We start from the raw sequence: 21,744 nt of genomic DNA, 5'->3' as shown, positions 1-21,744 counted from the left end.
ACTATACAAAACTTTTGAGTTTCTTTCAAGTCTTCCTTTCCCCCTGAGGTACCTAGAGTTTTAGGCTTTAGGCTTTGGGGGTATTGCCTAAATCATACAAGATGCAATGTGTTGGGTTAATCTTTTAACTGTTTTAACCACAGTATTTGCAAAGACTCAAAGCAATAATACATTTGTCGTGTAAGACACATGAAGTAGCCAATTGGCCTGATATGTTTTGGTGCATCCAAAAAATCAATATGCTTACGAAAAACTAGATGAATTACAAATGTTTGAAAAGATGCGGGATCTTCTTTAGCAAAGTATGTTGTTTACATCATTTCATAGTTGGAGAAAGCTGTAGACGGGTTTCTACGTTGCTTGAACCACTTATACCAGTAGATGGACTCCAAGATAAGAAATGAAATGAGAGTTATAGCTAGAATAAAGGCATACCCAACCTTCCAAGAATGGCCTGCATCAGCTAATCTGATACCTACAACAATATTGATCGCAGCCAGAAGAAGGACAAACCGACCCGCATTATGATGATACCAATTCCAGAACTTGCGATTCTTGGCGGGCCTCCAACACAGTGCTGTAACCTAAATCATATACGCAATGCATATATCACGTTCATTCGACATGAATACAATGCCAAAAAATGATATAAGACCATGATGTTGTGGCATACCTGAAGAGTTGCAAAAGTGATAACAAAGATTCCAATGAGCCTATGACGTCCCCAACTGGCATCAGGGAGTTCGTGGGTCAACTTGATCCCTAAACCAATTCCAACTATCGCAAGAAGAAAGCTGGATGTTTGGAAACCAATATGCAGGTGAAACCACAAAGGAGCCCGTTGTCGGAGATACCGGGCTAGAAAACCGCCAACAGGAGCTAATATTGCCCATGCAAATATATTAACAATGCCATGGCTTGTCCGTAAATTTTCTACAGAAGTTGAGGTTGAGGTCTCAGATCCTGTAGGGATGAATATTTTGGTGCTTTAGAAGAGCTGATATAGAATTCAAAGTTATTAAATCAGACAAAAGGCAAGAAGTTATACTGTCTGACCTTCTGAAGACATCAATAAAAGCATATATGACATAGTAAAATGTTTTGTCCAAATTGGTTCACTGTTAACAGACATAAATTATGATTATACTACAACAGACACTGTAAAAGCATCAAAACAACCAATATGTACTTCGATTCAATGACAACATTTTTCTCTGCATCAAAAGTTGTTGGATCATCGTAGAGAATGCCTTACTGCTGTGGGTCATTAGCCCATCTTTACTACAGAGATGGGATCTACATAAGAGAGAATTATCTCAACCTCGGTCAGGTTGGAAACCATCATTCAAGCTGTTTACATATAAGTAGGGATCGGCAACGGTTCGGTTTAGGCTTAGCCGGTTTGGCCTGATCCAAGCCAAACCGGCTAAGTCTAAACCGTTTACAGGATCTCAAACCTGAGCTGAGCCGAGCCGAGCCAGTTCACAAACCGGTTTAGCCTAAACCGGTTCCGGTTTGTGAACCGGCTTGGAAACCAGTTTAGAAACCTCCCTCTCTCTCTCTCTCTCAGATGATCCACTATATACTATACATTGTAGAAGCTCTCCCTCCCACTCTCTCTCACGTCTGTGGTCTCAACTCTCTCCCTCTCTCCCCTCTATGTAGTTCCTCTCTCTCTCTCTCTCTCTCTCCTCGTCTGTGTAGTTCTCCCTCACTCACTCTCTCTCTCTCTCTCTCTTTAATTCCCCTTGTCTGTTGTCTCTCCCCCTCTCTCTAAAGTTTATAAACGGCTTAAATGGTTTAGACGGATTGGTGAGGCTCAAGCCAAGCCGAGCTCAAACCGTTAAGGCAAGTTCAAGCCTAAACCGAGCAGAGCTGCTAAGCCGTTTTCAAGCCGGCTAAGACAAACGGTTTAGGCTTGAGCCGAGCCGTTGTCGATCCCTACCAGTGATATAAGGGCTTTGTTACTTGTTCTCTCAAATCAATCCTGGCTCTAGCTATGAGCAACTGTCGTTCTTGAATTGGCTTGCAAGATATGATAATGGTAGATCATTTAATTTATTGTCCCACTTCCCTCAGTTTCTAACTGTTGCTACCCCACTTTTGTCAGTTGTTCACTGCAACATCCCACAAATCTAAATCTCACTCTCAAATAATCTTCCCAAATCTCAACCGAAAGCATAGACCCTTTGGTAATTCAATTAAAATCAAGAGGTCACAAGAATAAGGTGTTTCAGCCAGAAAACCACAAGTTCCAGGAAGTAAGTCCACGGAAGTGTCCCAATTGTCATGATCTGCAACTGCAAAGCCTACTGGCACAACTGAATATTCTCAGGATATTTCAGAAACTCTAATTTCTGAATTTCGTAACCGACGTAAACCCCAAGTTCTTTATTTCACAAATCCCAGAGCAAAATACCAATTTCAGACAAAAAAATATCAGAAACCTTAATTTCTGATTTTTTTAATACCTAATTTCTGCCCAATTCTGATCAGATTACGAAAACTCAAATTTCAGTTACTTAGAGTGAGAAACATGATGGAGGTTGGCACTCTCTTCATGAGAACTTTTTCCTAGAAAAAAATCCATATTGAGCTTCTAGATCACTTTCAATTATTGTTTCATGTTTCTGGAATAAGCTAGCCTCCGTTACTATTAATGTAAAATCCCTTCATATCAAGATCCACATTAAAATGACAATGCGGGTTCATACCCATCCTCTTCAACTTTTGACCATATCATCCCACAGTCAAACGTGCTCTGAATATTTGTCCATGTCAACATGCATGTTGAACCCAGGCAGGCCCTAAGTCCAATCACCAAACTGGCAGTGGATGAAGCACCCTATTCATACACTAGAATAGAATTTTAGAAAAACATGACATTCACCAAATGTTGCGTCATGCCACGGGTAATTTAGAGATTATGTTGATGTTTGAACATAGGCTCTAAGGAGCTGGTTAATTACAGCATGCATGTCTCATTAATGGATGATCTGGATATCTGTTTTATCATCGTCTTTCCACAGAGGTTAGCATGGTTCAAGTCCAAAGAAGAATGCTCTCTAATCCGCTCATGCTGAAAGACCTATATAACACTACTTGCCCATCATATGAGCCTCATACTTCGTGGGCGCTTCAGCCAATCTGGGCAAAATAGTCAGAACTATAATACATTCAGTTAACCATCTATTGCATTAATGGGACCACGCCCTTCATTGACCACAGTTATGGGATTTAAGTTGGTGATTGTTCATACCAACACAAAGTGGGGGGCATAAAGACATGTAAAAGACTGCCCACTATAAAGAGAAAATTATATATATAGGCAGCAGATAAAAAAACGAAAAAGGTAATTGTGAGCCACAAAGGATAAAATCATAAAACTTGGTTGTAAGATTTACATTTCTATTGGAGTGACATACGAATGTGCCATGATTAAAACATTCGGTTTACATATAAGGTAACCTATTGAAGCAAAAAGGTATGAAAAACACCAAAGAACAACTAAAGAATGTAGAGTTCAGACCTAGATGTATGGACAGGCGTTAAACCTTCTTATCATGTTGTCTTTTAATGAAGCCAGCACATATTAAAAACAGTATTCCCTTTATTTTTGTGATACAATAAATTGATGAGTGCAAGAATGGTTTGCCACCATAGTGCATGCTTACCTGTAGTGAAGTCCAATGACATTCTGTAGGAAGCTTGATGGACTACGAGAATATTTCCATTTTCATCTGGCGTCTGACCAGTTCGTGCATATGCATAAATGAGTTTACTAGATGATGCTGATGATTCGTCCATCTCTATCTGAAATGCCATGTATATAGTCTGATTTTTCATTGTTACCAACGCCGACTTTTGAATCACTGTTAAGTTACCATCATCTACAAGAACTCCAGAGTTTGTTTTGCCTGCCAGATAATATTGTTTTATGATACCTTCAGCAACTTCACCATCATTTGACATGTACCCCACCATGGCACTTGCACCAACCATATTCCCTGTTGGAGACCACCCCATGGAAAACCAATTCATGGCAGTATTTGCAGATAAAACAATGCTAAGCCTTTGTATGTTTTTGTCATAGAAATACTGTCAAGTAAAAAAAGACTTGCATCAGACTGGAATGGAACATTCAAATGTGAGGCCTTGATGAAACATAAGATTTTGTGGAACAATCTGGAATCTAATCAATGGAAATGTTGGGAACACTAAATTTGCATTTTTGTCTTCAATCCATTTGCATCACTAAGAAGTAATCACTATAAATGATGCACAAGAACATCGTAGTTCAAAACATTATCAAGGGACATGTACTGAAACGTCTGATACATTTGAATAAGTTCAAATAATTATTTAAAGTGGGAATTGTGGGGTATGCTTCCCCAATTTCTTCATAACCAGATAGCTACCTTGGGGCATTTCTTTCCCACAGATCTTATTATACACTCTTTTATATTTGACTTTTAAGCTCTTCAATATTCCATATAAGAGCATTGGACAATAATGTTTGTAGCAATCATCGGTAATTAACTAGTGCTTTAGCTTTCTAATCAAAGTATAAACTTATGTTATAATCAATTATATAATTACACTCACATTTTATCCTTAATTATCATGCATCTATGGGAGCAACACTGCTCAACTGAGCACTAAATTAAAGTAAATAGACATCTTGAGCAGACATTAGAGATCTGATATGTCAGTCAGGGATCTAAATAGATATATTTACTGTAAAAAAAAGCAACATTAGGATTGTACTGACAATTAATTTCACATATAACTGTGTACTTCTAGTGATTGATGAGATGAGCACTTGGCCATGTCATCATCTTCAACATGTCAGCCCTGCCCTATAATCAAGATTTCTGGAGCCCATTAAATAGAGTGAATATTCGCTGCATGCTCTCACCATGCACAAATCCATTCAGTAGTCTCTATTTCAACAATAGACCGCTCTCTCAGAATTGATCAATCATTTGTGCAATTTATAAGGAAGTCCAACAAATATTAATTTCAAGTGCAGTTTGGAACGGGTTGTATAAATTACAGACTTCCCATTTCACATATGATATTTTCATACAGTGCGTATTTCTGGGGCTGCTACATCCACATTTATCCGTGCACACCTAAGGACACGTAGTCACCAAATAAACAATGAAAGAACACACATCAATCCCAAGTTGCCGTGAGTAAGTATGAAGATGACCCGCTATGTATCCTCCCTATCTTTGCACCAATGCACTCATACGATGTATCCTCCAGTGCACTTATACTACATATCCGGCGTAGGAATGGAAACAAACTTGGTATGGGACATTTTTGAGAGAAAATTGAAGCATCATTTGAGGCACATTGATGACAAATAAGGCATATACCAATTTCACTAAAGGGAAGCATTGTAGTTAAAGCAAACGCCTGTTGCCATAGGGGAGTGCTATACTGATGACAATATTATACCATTATCACTCGTGTAATAGTATACATATCTTCTTCTTCTTCTTCTTCTTCTTATCTCTGTCTATATTCCCCGAGATTGAGATCAATTACCTGTTTAATGAGTATTTTAAAGAGAGAGAGAGAGAGAGAGAGAGAGAGAGCATTTGTACCCTGAGGACGAAGTTGTACTGAGGCCAGGCGACCTCGCAAGTGAGTGGGGAGACGGGAAACGTCAAGTCAGGGATGGAAACGGCCTGGGAGCAGTCGTCTGGGGAAAGGACGGAGGAAACGGGACCTGCGAAGAAGGCGAGGAGGAGGAAGAGAGAGAAGGCGAAGGCGGTAATGGCGGAGCTTGGGGGGCCCTGCGTCGTCTTCATTCTATCTTCTGCAAATATATATGTATATATATTTCTTTTTGTTCGTTTTTCCTGAGAGCTATGGCGATGGAGCTGGGGCTGTGTCTGTGTGGCTGGATCTGCTGCTGCTGTGAAGAGAGAGAGAGAGAGAGAGAGAGAGAGAGAGAGAGAGAAAAGAAAAGACAGGGCATTGATTGTAATTTGTCCGGCCCAATGGCCATTGTCCGGTGGAGCCCTTGGGTTTTTTTTTACGGTGTCCGCTTACCCGCCCGAATTGTGTCCGGTCTCCCACCCCGCCCATCTCCTAAACCCTAAACCCTCATATATATATATATCTGTATGATTGCTTCTGTTTTCATATCTATGAAAAACATGCAATCTACACAAAGGACATCGATAGTTTTGAGAAAGAGTATATTAATAGCATTTTCAATTGGTGAATCTTTTACGATTGCTTTTGCTGTGTCTCTCGCATGCTGTATATTTTACTTTTTTATGTTTTTTTTATTAATCTTTATGTTTGTTATTATAGGGATATGGGGTTCTAGATAAAGAAAAAATATGAGCGGCACATTAGTTTCTCTTATATACCTTGCTTGGATCTGTCTTCATGCTCTTAGCTATCTTATTGATTTTCTTTCATACGGAAACTATCGAAATTGCATATATTATTAACCACTGAGTCTAGTGAATGGCGCTAAATCTTGCTATGGCTCACCTTTTTCGCTTCTTTCTGGGTAAAAGTGCCTATGATACCAGTTCATATTTGGTTACCCGAAGCTCATGTAGAGGTACTTTACAACTAGATTTGTAATCTTTGCGGGATTTTTTTTTTGTTTAACTGGGAACCTATGTTTTTTAAAGATTTTTTGTACTCATGTTTCTTGGAGTGATACTTTTACTCTTTTTATTTATACTCTAACCATGATTGCTATTATATACACTCTCCTTACTACTATAAGATAAATTGATCTGAAAATGATTATTGCCTAGCCTTTAGTAGCCTATATGAATTTTGTAACTATTGGTATGTCTAGTCGAGCGGCTGTAAGGTCACCTATAGTTAAGTTATGAACATGCAAGGCCAAAAAAAACCTATATGCTGGACGTGCGACCAATTGACCTTCTAACCATAGGACAAAAAGCATAGCATGTCATAGAAGTAGCTTGATTGAATTTAGCGGGAAGTGCTTGTGCTAGATGTGGGGCCTTAGAGGCGGCATTGTTTCATTTTCTACTTTTCTCATCAAAAAGCGGCAAGGAGAGTAGAGTAGGTGAGGGGACTTCGATAGCTCTACGAATGAAAATATGCATCACAGTTCTATAGAGTAAGAATCAGTTTACCCTCTTCCCTTCGGTTGAGTGGCTAAAGCCCCTGGAAAATGCATAACATTCTCTGGGCTCAGAGAGGAAAATTCAAAGTTCACAACCTTAATGCATTCTCTTCCCGAATTGCTTGATAGTATCATGCAAGTCCACTAACGTCAAGCGAGTTGAACATGAATTGGTGAATTGGTGTCATTTCTGGAACAATACTTTCTATAGTTGACACGTGTCCAGTACGTGTAGGAAGACGCTCGAACATAAGTTGTTACACTCCCCACCAACCATCGAGACTAAGTGTTAAGGCCACAATTGGCAAGGGATGTGGGTTACTCATTTCATTGGGGACACAAACTTGGGCTTGTTGCCCCGACTCACCCTTATGTGGACGAACCTTGTGCGAAGGAACCCTTAGGTTTTCGGAGGCATTGGATTCTCGCCAATTGTTTGCGTTAGTCAATCCAGTATTCTCACTTCTGTTATGTCCACACGCTACTTGCACTGATTCTTTTACCTACTATGGAACACTCCTTTGTGGACTGCTTTGTACTGATTCTTTTACCTACCATGGAACATTCCTCTAGTTCTTTTACTTGGGATGGAACACTCTCCTACCATGTGTATCTCGACATCTCGCCGACCACTTAGTCCCGTTCATCTTTGGTGTGCTTTCTTGTACAACCAAATGCCAAAAACATTATTTTATTAGTAATCTCGAGTAATACAACAATAAAGTGGGATGTGAAGAGAGAAATGACAACTATATTCATAAGATGCCCACAATTCTAACACATATTTTTGTGTTACAAGTTTTGCCGAAGAAACGACACTTCTACATATTGATACGACTTCCACGATTCTAGCAAGGTATTTTTGTTACAAGTTTTGGCCAGCCACACACAGAGAGAGAGAGAGAGAGAGAGAGAGAGAGAGAGAGAGAGAGAGAGAGGAAAGCTTCTATACATATCATGGGGATGGTGTGGGTTCTAGCACGGGTAAATCAATTTCTCATCTACATATCTAGTAGACGGGAATACGCAAGGCTTCCCATTGTCCAAGTAAAGATGATTGGGCGGGGTCAAGGAATCATACGGCCCGGGAATCAGGGCGGGGACACGACGACGCGAAAAGATGTCCGGGCGGACATGATGACGAGGCGGTGCCGGGATTCAATAGGCCCACACACAAACATACATACATGAGACTTTGTTAGTGAAGAGAGTGAGAGCAGAGCAGAGCCAGCTCTCAACGAACGAACGAATGAACGAACGAATGAACGAACGAATGAACGAACGAATGAACGAATGAACGAATGAAGGGCTGAATGAATGAATGAATGAACGAACGAACGAATGAAAGAATGAATGAATGAATGAAGGGATGAATGAATGATCTACAGAAGAAGAGATATGGGTTCTTCAGGCAGCGACAGCGATGGCGATGACGAAGAAGAGGCGGAAAGGCTGCGTAGTGTGGCCGTCGACAGCGCCACAGTCGCCGCCGCCGCCGCCCCTGCTTCCACTTCCTCCGCCGCCGGAGACGATTCTGGCCCCGCCCTCAAATTCTACCAGTCTCGGGTACGATTCCTGCAAACAGAGCCTCCTTGCTTTTTTTTTCTTTTTTTTGGTCCAAGCGAAGCATTTTCAACCTTTTGTGGGCCAGCTTCATGCCTTTGGGCCTTTAAACCTGACCATGATGCCGATGGACACACACATTTGATCATTTCTACAATTGTTTTTTCTCACTGCTTATGTGAATCGAGTTATCTTAATACTGAAGCATATGGGTTGCACGTGAATCGAATCATCTTATTACTGAAGAATATATGGGTTGCATGTGAATTGACTCATATTAGTACTGAAGAATATATGGGTTGCATGTGAATCGAATCATTTTAGTGCTGACCAATATGGGTTGTCTCAGGCTATGCTTTTGGAACGTCTAGGTCCTTCAGATTGTTAGAACATGCTTATATACAGGAAAGATGAGAGCTTTTTCACTAAATCTTCAGCCGCAATCTACTATCCAAATGGTAGGGATTCGTCTCTCATTCTACCCTGTTGACGAATCCACTATAAGAAAAGAATATTCTGAACCGTGAATGGACGATATTTCATCTTTCCAACATGAGTAAATTTTATGAAAATATTCCAGGAAAGGGTTTTGTGAGCAGGATATCTGCATTTGCTTCAAGTGCATGTTCATTGCAGTTGTTTTTCTTGATTATTACTGTGCTAGTCTCTAACAGCATGAAATAATGGGACAACATGATGAGATGCACATGGCGTCTACTCTATTGAGGGAAATCATGATCCAGAATGAAGGCATCACCACACCATTACCACAATATTTATAAACTTGTAATGGGCAATGCACCACACCATTACCACCAAGATTTATAAACTTGTGATGGTCAACGACTGTGACATCTATGACGATAACAAAAGAAGAACCTTTGCATAATTGAGCATCGTGTTATAGACATTTGTCTCAAAAGACATCTTTATCTTGGAATAGCCCATGTTAGAGATCTTTTGAAGGCAGAATCCATCTAAGGTCACAATGTTATCTTTTTAGCTAACAATAATGTTTCCTCAAGAGCATTGAATGTTTCAATTTAGATTCTTTATGAATTACTTGAGCAATAGCAACCATACCTTGAGCAGTTTTACCCATGTTAATATTGTTGCTCTCCATGGTGAGACAGCATTCTCAGATATAATCTCTAGATTGGTTTCATAGGCTGCCTGAGATATGCTAGTAGATCCTCCTGGCCCCCCAAATAATCGTTTAACCATCCATTGCATAGGATGGTGTGCCCGTACTCTGTCCATGTGTCCCTTATTCTTGCTAGAAGGAAATGCTTTTTCTTCCAAGGAAACTAGAATTGCAAGTCGTGGTTTAGTGCATGTAGGAAACATGTCTCCTTCCAACTTGATAAGAAGCTTTTGGGTTTTAGTACTTATAATGCTTGCTTCTTGCAGACAAATGATCAGATTTCACAGAAGTCGAATTTACTTTAGAGTCACTTCAAATGTATGATATTCTTCATTTGCAACAGGCACGTGATCTGCTTAATAAGTATATTGACAATGCATTGGAAATAAAAACTTCAAAGCATTACGATACACACATGGAGCAACATAATGATGATAGCAGTAGTGCATTCTATCTATTTCGTTGTGCACCACCTGGTCTTTCCGATGAACACCCTCGTGAAGGCAAGTATATGTGAATGGTAGTCTCTGGAATGACTGAAATAAATGAATTCTAATTTGTTAATATTTCAAAATATTAAATTATAATTTTTTATTTTTCCTATCACAGATGGAGTACCAAGGACCAGGAAGATAGAAAATGTAGTAGCAAAAAGAACCAAGAATATAGATGACGATTCATACGAAACTTCGGAAAAGGTATGGCTTGATGAGTTTCCGTTATTTCTTTCACAAGGGTTTTTCTATTTTGTACGAGAGAGAGAATTAGAATTAGAATTAGAATTTTTATCGTCCATAAAGAGGCCAATTTTGACCTATGGGACCAGAGTATACATGTGTTCTTGATATATGTCTCCTTCCTAAGAAGGGGTATTCATATGTTGAAGCATAAAGTCTCTATGTGTTAATAAAGCATACACATATGAGCTCTAGGTGGTGTCTTAAGTATGGATCTTAAGTTATCACTACCTCTTAGTATGCCAACATATCTTGAACGAATTGCACTATATGTCGAGCATGTGAAGAGCAAGTGACATTCATCCTCTACCATGCCTTCATTGCATACTTTACATGTCTTCAAATTCGTTACATTTTGATACCATGATGCAACTTCAATACCTAACTTGTGAGATCGAGTGCGAAGTAGTGTAAGGGCTCCACGAGCATGCTACTCATATTGGTAATGAGATAAGGTTGGATACGATCAATAGGCATTCAGAGAGAGAGAGAGAGAGAGAGAGGATGTATTTGCATCTATGTAAAACAAAAATCATCTATGGGGCTGACTACAAAGTTTCCTTTTTCAAATGGAAGGAGTTTGGTTGAGAAGTCCAATATTGTTGGTTTGGCATGTGTTTATTTTTTGTATGCCAGTTGTCACTGATGTTTCATCTATATGTGGCTTGACAGTTCCAGTCATGCATATTAGCGGCTGCGATTGATGGCATGGCAGTAAAGGCAAATGCAGATAAAGCTGCTGCCAAGGCTTGCTCATCCTTGCTTGCGTATTGGGCCAAAGAGAAAGAGGCCCGGAGAAAAGAGGAGGAGCGCATTGCTTTATTGAAAGCAAAACGAGGAGAGAGATGGCTTCCTTCTGTATCAAAAGATATGGCATTAGAGAAAGTGCTTGAAGATCAACTATTGGGAGAAGTGAGAAGATCCCGACACAAAAAACAATTGGGTACTTACATATGAGAGAATAGATTAGAAACCCACCCTCTCAATCTCAAATTTCCTAATGAGTACAAGAAATGGCAAGTGTGACGAAGTAACTAGCTGATGTTTTTTTTAAGCTGTTCATTTTAAAAGCCTTTTTGAGAAAGATTTATTGTATAAATACTATGATTTTGACAAAATCTACTTCTAATGAAACCATTTTGAGGAATCGCATTGTTTTTTGTTTTGGTATTTAATTTAGATGCTATTGGCACTGATGTTTTGTGAGCCGTAGGACCCTCTCTCAATGTTCATGTGTATGATCCACCATTGATTGGATGAGCTCTTTGACTACCTTTAAGACATTCGCAGACACTTTTTTGTGTTATGGGTTGAAAATAGACTTAAGTGATCCAATCATGATATGCATAGATGTCTCATATTTTTAGCATAGGTATTATTATAATAGTATGGATGTTCACTTACCATTTCAAATCCATTCAACAAACCAATAGGATGATCAAGTTCACGCAAAAAGAAAAGTGGCAATGAGATCAAGTTTTGAACAAATTGGGGTTATTTGCTTAGAAAGGATAATCTAGAAAGCGGGGATAAGCATGTGGAATGATTAAAAAACTGTGTTCTGTTATAACTTGATGAACAATGGTAAATGATAGTCTGAATCTTGAGAACCACTTGGGAATATGATTGCTGAGAAGCCTTTTTGTACTTTGGTAACACCATAATATCTGCATAATTTTGAGCTATATGTTATATATTTGATAAGAGTACAAGTGGCAATATGGACTTGTGTATTCAAAATGTATGCATGTCTTGGAACCCATCCTCATGATCTTTCCTCCATGTTAATGAAGAAACTTGTATGTGTCCTAATAATTATTTTTTTGGCAATCTTGAATGATTTAGCCGTGTTGCATCTCCCCATATAAGTTAACTTCTCTCTTACGAATTATAAGACGCATTCAGCCCAAGTGGATAATACCTTCTAGAATCAACATTTAACTTGGTAGTAGGCATTGTAAAATTTCAGCATCAATAACTTGTGTTGCAACATGTTACAAAATTAAGCCATTTATATGTCAATGCTCAATCAATTATCCAAAACTAATGCAGAAGTTGTGGTGGTATGTAACAAAGCACTCACCAAGCATCCATTGGTTTTCTTGATTGCTAAGACTCAATTATGTGGCCATTCATTAATTTTCTTGATTCCTAAGAGTAAATTATGTAGCAATCAAGAATGAGAAGAGATTATTTGCATAAAAGAAAATCATACATGGGCCAAGACCCAACTTTACCATTGTTGATACTATAAAATGACCCGTAGATTGTGCCAATGCCTCCGTCAATGTCAAATTGCATGAATAATCCATCCAATATTGCACATTGCATATCTAACTTGTGCATTTGTTCCTCTATCAATGAGGAATGTTGATCATCCTGACATATAACATCCCTAATTTTAATTCTATCAACTTAACATTTCCCCCTACAATCTTATTTTTACTAAAGTCATGAGGCCACATGTGTTATAGATTGCCAAACATTGAACCTTTGTGCTCCCAACGTTCTCACTATTCAAAAAAATCTATCTAAACCCTTATTTCTACAAGGATGGTAAGGTTGCCCCTACTAGCCCTACCCTACCCTACCCATGGCTAATGATCCAAAAGTGCATATGGAAAAAGGGGTCCCAAGATTGCTTCTCTCTCTCTCTCTCTCTCTCTCTCTATGGTGAAAATGGACATTTATATTAAAAAATGTGAGTGAGAAACACTACAATTATAGCACAATTGAGTGATGTCACCACTGCACGAATAGTGGGACATGATAAATCGCCAATAGGTGACTTAAAACAAAATATTGAGGAAATAAATTTTACTTGCTCCAATAAATTATTTTTTCTTCATCAAGACTTCCTTTAACTTAGGGAGATATGCTCTAACTCCATGCCTACCATCCATACATAGATATTGCAAATATCCAAATTATGATGAGATCCCCAAATAATGTAGAAATAGAAAAATAATTTCCAACTCTGATTTCAATTTGAATTGTGCAAACGTTGATTGTCTTGGTATCAAGTAACAATGTGGCAATACTTGCTAAATCTTAGAAATGTAACTCAAAAGTTGCCAAGCGATAAGACATTGTATGTAACGATAAGCATTGTTTTCCACTTAGAACAATGACAAAGAGGCAATTTTATGTCTCCTTAGAGCTAATACCAAGACAAATCCTCGATCAATATTCTCAAGGTAAAGACCTTTGCTAAAAGTGCCAATTACATTTAAAGATTTGTGACCATCCACAATCCTTCAATTTTTTATAAGCATCAGATGATAACCCATTCTTGTTAAGCCTTAGATTGTCTCCATTCGAATAGACTCAATGGAATGATGGCACTAGCGATTAGTAGTCGCTTGCAAAAACAATGTTTGACCCCCTTATCTCTCTTTGTATGTTTGTCTATCTCTTCTCTCACTTGGTGAAAACACACAATTATATTAATAAATGTGTGTGAAAAACACTACTTGCAATGGGAGTCATGATAGAGTATGGTCACCCACTAACTGACTACACAGGTAGTGGAACATGCTCTCTCTCTCTCTCTCTCTCTCTCTCTCTCTCTCTCTCTCGTAAATAATGGCTTTCATTACGAAACAAAAAACACCACCATGACTAACTTACTACAAAGTATAGAACCCTCCTATATAGGGATATAAAGAATACTACGACACCAAACTCAATGCCACCCTACACACCAATTCAAATGGCGAGTATGATGATATGTGACCTTGGAGAGTTCTCTCTCTTCCTGGTTGAGATTTCATGACTTCTCTAGCACTGTCAATTGCCACAAAAGAAGTCCTTTAACTTTAGAACATATTTTCTCACCCCAACTTGCGAATAAAAAATGAAGGCATTCCGCATATTCCAATTGAACCATAGCCCCCAATACCTCTCTCTCTCTCTCTCTCTCTCTAAACATTGTTGTCAAAGGTAATAATGCATATAATGGGAGGGTGATAATAAATAGCGATCTGTCGACGATGAGGTGTTGGGGCGATGCCGACAAGAGGATTGATTGAGTACTTGTGATTTCTATGGGCAATATACATGCATACGTACGTACGTTCGTACACACACATGCATGCATGCATTTTTTATTATCTATATGTATAAACATACATATATCACTTGGTAACTATTTTCCCCCATTGGTTTTCATATAGGTCATGGTGGTTTGGACATCACTTGTCTGTGAGGCGTTCCATTATGACACCGAATCTATGGACCATGGATTTTACACTAAATCTGGAAGTGTTCATACATTACCATTGTTGTCATTATAGTATTCAGGAATACGAAAGGAAGTCCAACCAGTATGATGTTGGGAATTAGGTCCCTTTTTGGATGGGCCGAATTCATGACAAAAGGAAAATGTAAATAGGTTCGAGTCGAGCCTTCTTAGGCTAGTCATGTAAATAGCTTGAAATTTATCTAAGTATAAAGATAACTAGGGCAAATAGTAGTTGTAAGGTGAGAGTGTGTAAGAATTGGCTTGTTGAGTGCAATAGAGTGTAACTGAGTACTGTGCGTGCGAGATCGTTGCCTCCATGGCTAGAACAGACGAAGCGTGTGAGAGATAGAGAGACACTGAGAGTGCCTCTATCGCAACCGCCACTCGACGAAGTGAACGATCTTAGGTTGGTGCCTGTGTGTTCATGTCATTCGATGCTTCATCGAGATGAGCCTATACAACAACTTCAATGAAGAGAACAAGGCTCATGAACTCTAGGAGAAGATTGACATTATGTTGGAGAACAAAAATGTCATGAATCGAGTCTCAGTATTCCGAAAAATAGTGAGATTCATGTATTAGGATGGCGCTAATATGGCAGAGCACATGAACACCTTCCAGGGGCTAATAAACCAGACTACCTCACTCAAAGTACCTTTAGCCGATGAGGTACTGGCATTGTTGTTGCTCAGATCCCTTCCAGATAGCTGGGAGATGCTAGTCGTTGCATTGGGCAATGCCGGACTGGAAGGGATGCACTTATCTCTAGCCAGAGTAAAATCGAGCTGGTTGGATGAGGAAGCTCGTTGGAAGGACAAGGAGCCAATTCTTGACCTAAAGGCCCTAGTCACGGAAAGTGACACACATCGGGGAGAGGCTCAGAGGCCGAAACAGGAGTCCCCAAAACCGAGAGAAGTTGGGGACAAGGTTGAAGTCAAGGGGGAGGCCCATGTGCTTCTACTGTGGGAAGCCGGGGCAATTCCAGAAGAATTGTCGACACTTCTGAAAGGAAAAAGGGGAAGCCGATAGTGCCGACTCGAAGAAGAGTTCGGACCAAAAAGGAATGTCGGCAATCACGACAAGTGAGGAAGAATTGTTGCTCATAAGTGAGCAGAACAAAGTAAACCTTGTCGACGATGAATCAACACGGGCAGTCGACTCGGGCGCATCATTCCATCTAACCCCCAACAATAGGGATCGACAATGGCTCGGCTCAAGCCTGAACCGTTTGGTTTATCCGGCTTAAAGCAGCTTAGCGGCTCGGCTCGGCTCGAACCTCGCCAAACCGGCTCAAGCCGGTTAGGCCGTTTAGAAACTTTAGAGCGAGATGGAGAGAGAGAGAGAAAGAGAGGGAGGGAGGGAGACAATAGACAAGGGGAAAGAGAGAGAGGGAAAGAGAGAGAGGGAGAGAGAGAGAGGGAGAGAGAGAGAGGGAGGGAGAACCACACAGACGAGGAGAGAGAGAGAGAGAGAGAGGGAGAACTACACAGACGAGGAGAGAGAAAGAGAGGGAGGGAGACAACAGATAAGGGGAGAGAGAGAGAGAGAGAGAGAGAGTCGAGACCACACAAACGTGAGAGAGAGAGTGGGAGGGAGAGCTTGTACAATGTATACTATATAGTGGATCATCTGTGAGAGAGAGAGAGAGAGAGAGAGGGAGGTTTCCAAGCCGGTTTGGAAACTGGTTTCTAAGCCGTTTACCAAACCAGTTTAGCCTAAGCCGGTTTGTGAACCGGTTTGGTTCAAGTTTGAGATCCCCAAAACGGTTTAGGCTTAGCTGGTTTGGCTTGGAGACCATGGCCTTGTAAGGATGGGAAATGAAGGTTAATGCCGAACTGTCGGCATCAGAGATGTGTGCCTGGTAATGTCGACTGGGTGTCAACTAGGGATCGACAACGGCTCGGCTCAAGCCTAAACCGTTTGGCTTAGCCGGCTTGAAAACGACTTAGCGGCTTAGCGGCTCGGCTCGGCTCGGCTTGGCTTGAGCCTCGCCAAACCGGCTCAAGCCGGCTAAGCCGGATAAACCGTTTAAGCCGTTTATAAACTTTAGAGAGGGGGAGAGAGACAAAAGACAAGGGGAAAGAGAGAGAGAGTGAGAGTGAGGGAGGGAGAACTACATAGACGAGGAGAGAGAGACAGAGGGAGGGAGACAACATATAAGGAGAGAGAGACTACACAGAGGGAAGAGAGAGAGAGAGATATATATAGAGAGACTACACAGAGGGGAGAGAGAGAGAGATAGAGAGACTACACAGAGGGGAGAGAGAGAGAGAGAGAGGAACTACATAGAGGGGAGAGAGAGAGAGACTACACAGAGGGGAGAGAGAGAGAGATAGAGAGACTACACAGAGGGGAGAGAGAGAGAGAGAGAGGAACTACATAGAGGGGAGAGAGAGAGAGACTACACAGAGGGGAGAGAGAGAGAGAGAGGAACTACATAGAGGGGAGAGAGAGAGAGACTACAGAGAGGGAGAGAGAGAGAGACTACAGAGAGGGAGAGAGAGAGAGAGAGAGGAACTACATAGAGGGGAGAGAGAGAGAGATAGAGGGAGAGTCGAGACCATAGACGTGAGAGAGAGAGAGGAACTACATAGAGGGGAGAGAGAGGGAGAGGGAGAGAGAGTCGAGACCACAGACGTGAGAGAGAGTGGGAGGGAGAGCTTGTACAATGTATAGTATATAGTATATAGTATATAGTGGATCATTTGAGAGAGAGGGAGGTAGGGAGAGAGAGAGAGAGAGGGAGGTTTCTAAACCGGTTTCCAAGCCGGTTTGGAAACCGGTTTACAAGCCGTTTACCAAGCCGGTTCACAAACCGGTTTAGCATAAACCGGTTTAGCCTAACCGGTTTGTGAACCGGCTCGGCTCAGGTTTGAGATCCTGTAAACGGTTTAGGCTTAGCCGGTTTGGCTTGGATCAAGCCAAACCGGCTAAGCCTAAACCGAACCGTTGCCGATCCCTAGTGTCAACTAGTACTAAAAGATGTCTGACACGTTCCGAAGGTTCAATTGAACCTGATATCAGCCGGTTGGCTGGATGATGAAGGCTACACATGTAGCATCCGGAATGACGTCATGATCAGCAAAGGAAGCCTGATTGTGGCCCAAGCTGAAAAGACCAACACTCTATATTTGATGCGTGCTTGGATATGTCGGTCGGAGGAAAATGCGGCAGCCGACGTTGCCGATGATCTGTGGCACAAACGACTGTGCCACATGAGTGAGAAGGGGATGCAGAGACTTGCCGATGATAACCTCATTCCGAAGGTGAAGAACGTGCAACTTGAGAAGTGCACCGATTGCTTGGTTGACAAGCAGAACAAAACCTCCTTCTGATCGAGATCACTGATGAGACAGAAGGCACAACTTGAACTCGTGCATACCGATGTATGCTCCGTGGACATGAAGTCACATGCTGGATCACAATACTTTGTGACCTTCATAGATGACCATAGCCGAAAGTTGTGGGTCTCCACGTTGAAGACGAAGGACTAGGTATTGTCCGTCTTCAAGGAGCTTCATGCGAGAGTCAAGAGAGAAATTGACCAGAAGCTAAAGGTAGTTCGAGCTGACAATGGAGGTGAATACCGAGGGCAGTTCGAGGAGTATTGCCAATTGAAGGGAATTCGGCTCGAATACACCGTGCCGAAGATGCCAGAGCTGAACGGGCTGGCCGAGAGGATGAATTAGACCATTATGGAGAGGGTCCAAAGTATGCTTGCACATGCTAACTTGTCCAAGACGTTTTGGGCAGAGGCGCTAATGACATCAACGTACGTGATAAACAAATTACCTTGGGCACCCTTGGACGGACATATACCACAAAGAGGGGACAAAGAGTGTGGACCGGGAAAGATGTTTCGTATTGGCATTTGAAGGTGTTTGACTGTCTTGCCTATGTGCATATTGCAAAGAAAAAACAGGGAGAACTAGACCCGAAAACTCGGCCATGCATATTCCTTGGATATGGAGACGACGAATTTGGCTACCGACTATGGGACTTCGTCGACAAAAAGGCCGTTCGGAGCCGAGACATAGTCTTCATGGAGGAAAAGACTATTGTCAACTGGGAGTCAGAGAAGAGCACATCCTCCTGAACAGTTGGAAGTCGACAACTGATTGAAGAACATGGAGAGTCGACCGAATTCGGGTCGATAGTCGGAGGCCAGAGTTGGACATGGAGTCGGATCCGACGAAGATGAAGAAGTACATGACTTCGACTCGGATGAAGAACTGACTAAAGAAGTCGAAGAGGAGCCAATTGTGTCGGATGGTGAGAGACGATACCCTATAAGAGAAAGAAGAGCCCCCCGCTGATTTTCGAATGAAGAGCATGTGTTGCTAACCGACGAGGGGGAGCCGGAAAGCTTTGAGGAAGCAAAGAGGGATACCCACAACCGCAAGTGGATAAGTGCCATGCGGGACGAGATGGATTCCTTGCATGAGAACTACACATATGAGTTGACCGAGTTGCCAAAAGGAAAGAGGGCACATATAAGCTGAAATCGGGAGATGGCGGGAATCCACCCATATATAAAGCCAGAATCATCGTAAAAGGTTTTCAACAAAAGAAGGGTGTAGATTTCGACGAAATGTTTGCCTCGATGGTAAAAATGACCTCCATCTAAACAGTGTTGAGCATAGTGGCAAACTTGGATCTAGAAGTCAAACAAATGGATGTCAAGACGACACTTCTGCATGGGGATCTAGAGGAAGCAATCTATATGCAACAATTAGAAGGATTCATCAAGAAAGGGAAGGAGAATCTGGTGTGTCGGTTGAGGAAGAGCCTTTATGTACTGAAGCAGGCTCCCTAACAATGGTACCAGAAGTTTGAATCCTTCATGACCGATCAAGGGTACCACAAAACACAGGCCGACCACTATGTGTTTGTGAAGAAGTTCGACAGAGGAGATTGTCTTATTCTCCTGCTATATGTGGATGACATGTTGATTGTCGGACGAGACCAAGTGAAGATTCGAACTCTGAAGAAGGCCTTGATTAGGTCACTCTCAATGAAAGATATGGGTCTGGCAAAACAAATCTTGGGGATACACATAGTCCGAGATCAGCCAAAGAAGATGCTATGGATGTCACAAGAAAAATATGTGGCAAAGATGCCCAAACGATTCGGCATGGAAAGTGGGAAACCGGTCGGTTTGACACTCCTGACAAATAGCAAGGTATCGTCGACACAATGTTCGAAGACAAAGACGGAGAAAGCTGAGATGATGAAGGTACCTTATGCCTCAACAATAAGAAACTTGATGTACAGAATGGTGTGTACACGACCAAACATTCGATATATTGTCGAAGTCGTCAACCGATTCATGACCAACCCCAGAAGAGAGCATTGGGTTGCAGTCAAGTGGATACTTCGATACCTGAATGGCACCTTGAGCATGTGTCTCCGATTCAGTTTAGGTAACCCCATGTTAGAAGGCTTTACCGACTTGAATATGTTGGCTAATGTAGATACCAGACGGTCCACATCCGGGTATGTGATGACTTGTGTAGGGGAGTCCTCTCGTGGTAGTCAAGGTCATAGAAGGCCATGGCACTATTGACCACGGAAGCCGAGTACATGGCAGTCGTTGAAGCCGGCAAGGAAATGATATGGATGAAGGAGTTTGTCGGAGAGATGGGAATTCGACAAGGTGAATTCCGACTCTACTACGACAACCAAAGCGTTATCCACCTTGCGAAGCATGTGGCCTACCACTCAAGGACCAAGCATATTCAAAGAAGATATCATTGGCTCCGAGAGTGGGTAGAAGGAGGAGAGTTTGCTCTAACAAAGATCCACACATCAGAAAACGGTTCCGACATGCTGACAAAGGTATTGTCGACAGAAAGACTAGGAGCATGTCGGAGTCGGGTTGGATTGGTAAAGCCCCATCTGAAGTGAAGGGGGAGTTTGTTGGGAATTAGGTCCCTTTTCGGATAGGCCGAATTCATGACAAAAGGAAAATGTAAATAGGTTTGAGTCAAGCCTTCTCAATCTAGTCATGTAAATAGCCCGAAAGTTATCTAAGTATAAATATAACTAGGGCAAACAGTAGTTGTAAGGTGAGTGTGTGTGAGAATCATCTTGTCGAGTGCAGTAGAGTGTAATTGAGTACTGTGCGTGCGTGGTCGTTGCCTCCATAGCTAGGACAGATGAAGCGCGTGAGAGATAGAGAGACACTAAGAGTGCCTTTATCGTAACTGCCAATCGACGAAGTGAACAATCTTAGGTCGGTGCATGCGTGTTCGTGTCATTGTACATCTTTCTTATAGTGATTTGTTCGGTGTCTGTGGGCACCCGTGGTTTTTACCCTATTTTGGGGTTTTCCACGATATATCCTGTGTACCATCAGTTTGTTGTCTCTTAGTATTTACTTGTTCCCTATTCTGCATTCGACTCGGTTGTGGCCGAGTTCCTGTTTTTCATATCATATGGGAGATACTGAGTAGTACCACTATATATCACATCTGGAAGGCTCGGTGCTCTCTCATTTTCCATCAAATTAAAACATCACCAGCTGAATTGGTTTCAAATATCTAGTTAGACATAGTTTATACTTTGAAGGGACAATGGGATGGTATAGTTAGAGATTCTGATGCTAAAATTGCTCAACGACATGAGTTTCTTATCGTCTGGACAACCACTCCATTCGTGACATCCAATTATGGTACTCCTTTAGGCATTTTCAACCTCCAAAGTGGTTGTTTCCCTTGCGGATCACATAAAGTTTAAAAATCTTGTAAAATGTTTACACTAATGACAAGATATCTTCTTTAAAAAAATAAAAATAAATTAAATACATACACACATATTTGTACATACATACATACATACATACATACATACATACATTTGTAGACACATATATACATAGACACTTGAAACCCTCCATAAAGCAGGGGTAACCTTGTAGCCC

At 41.3% G+C, this 21,744-nt stretch overlaps 2 protein-coding genes across 2 annotated transcripts; one reads left to right on the top strand and one right to left on the bottom strand.

Moving 5' to 3' along the window:
- Positions 1–215: 215 nt before the first annotated feature.
- Positions 216–5,863, bottom strand: LOC147858811 (cytochrome b561 and DOMON domain-containing protein At3g07570-like). Its single transcript, XM_087326348.1, has 4 exons — positions 5,616–5,863; positions 3,675–4,098; positions 674–963; positions 216–584 (listed from the first exon to the last, which is right to left on the bottom strand). Exons 1-4 carry the CDS (start codon positions 5,820–5,822, stop codon positions 312–314), a joined length of 1,194 nt encoding a protein of 397 aa, XP_087182474.1. The 5' UTR covers positions 5,823–5,863; the 3' UTR covers positions 216–311.
- A 2,655-nt stretch (positions 5,864–8,518) lies between these two features.
- On the top strand, positions 8,519–11,787 carry LOC147858810 (uncharacterized). Its single transcript, XM_087325289.1, has 4 exons — positions 8,519–8,701; positions 10,186–10,345; positions 10,452–10,540; positions 11,252–11,787. The coding sequence occupies exons 1-4, from the start codon at positions 8,534–8,536 to the stop codon at positions 11,534–11,536; spliced, it is 702 nt and encodes a 233-aa protein (XP_087181415.1). The 5' UTR covers positions 8,519–8,533; the 3' UTR covers positions 11,537–11,787.
- The last annotated feature ends 9,957 nt before the right edge of the window (positions 11,788–21,744 follow it).

Source organism: Azolla caroliniana, unplaced genomic scaffold (assembly GCF_043228905.1).
Source record: "Azolla caroliniana isolate FFs.n. ecotype wild unplaced genomic scaffold, voAzoCaro1.0.p SCAF_10, whole genome shotgun sequence".
Classification (NCBI taxonomy): Eukaryota; Viridiplantae; Streptophyta; class Polypodiopsida; order Salviniales; family Salviniaceae; genus Azolla; species Azolla caroliniana.
This window is presented reverse-complemented; position numbering and strand designations above follow the sequence as displayed.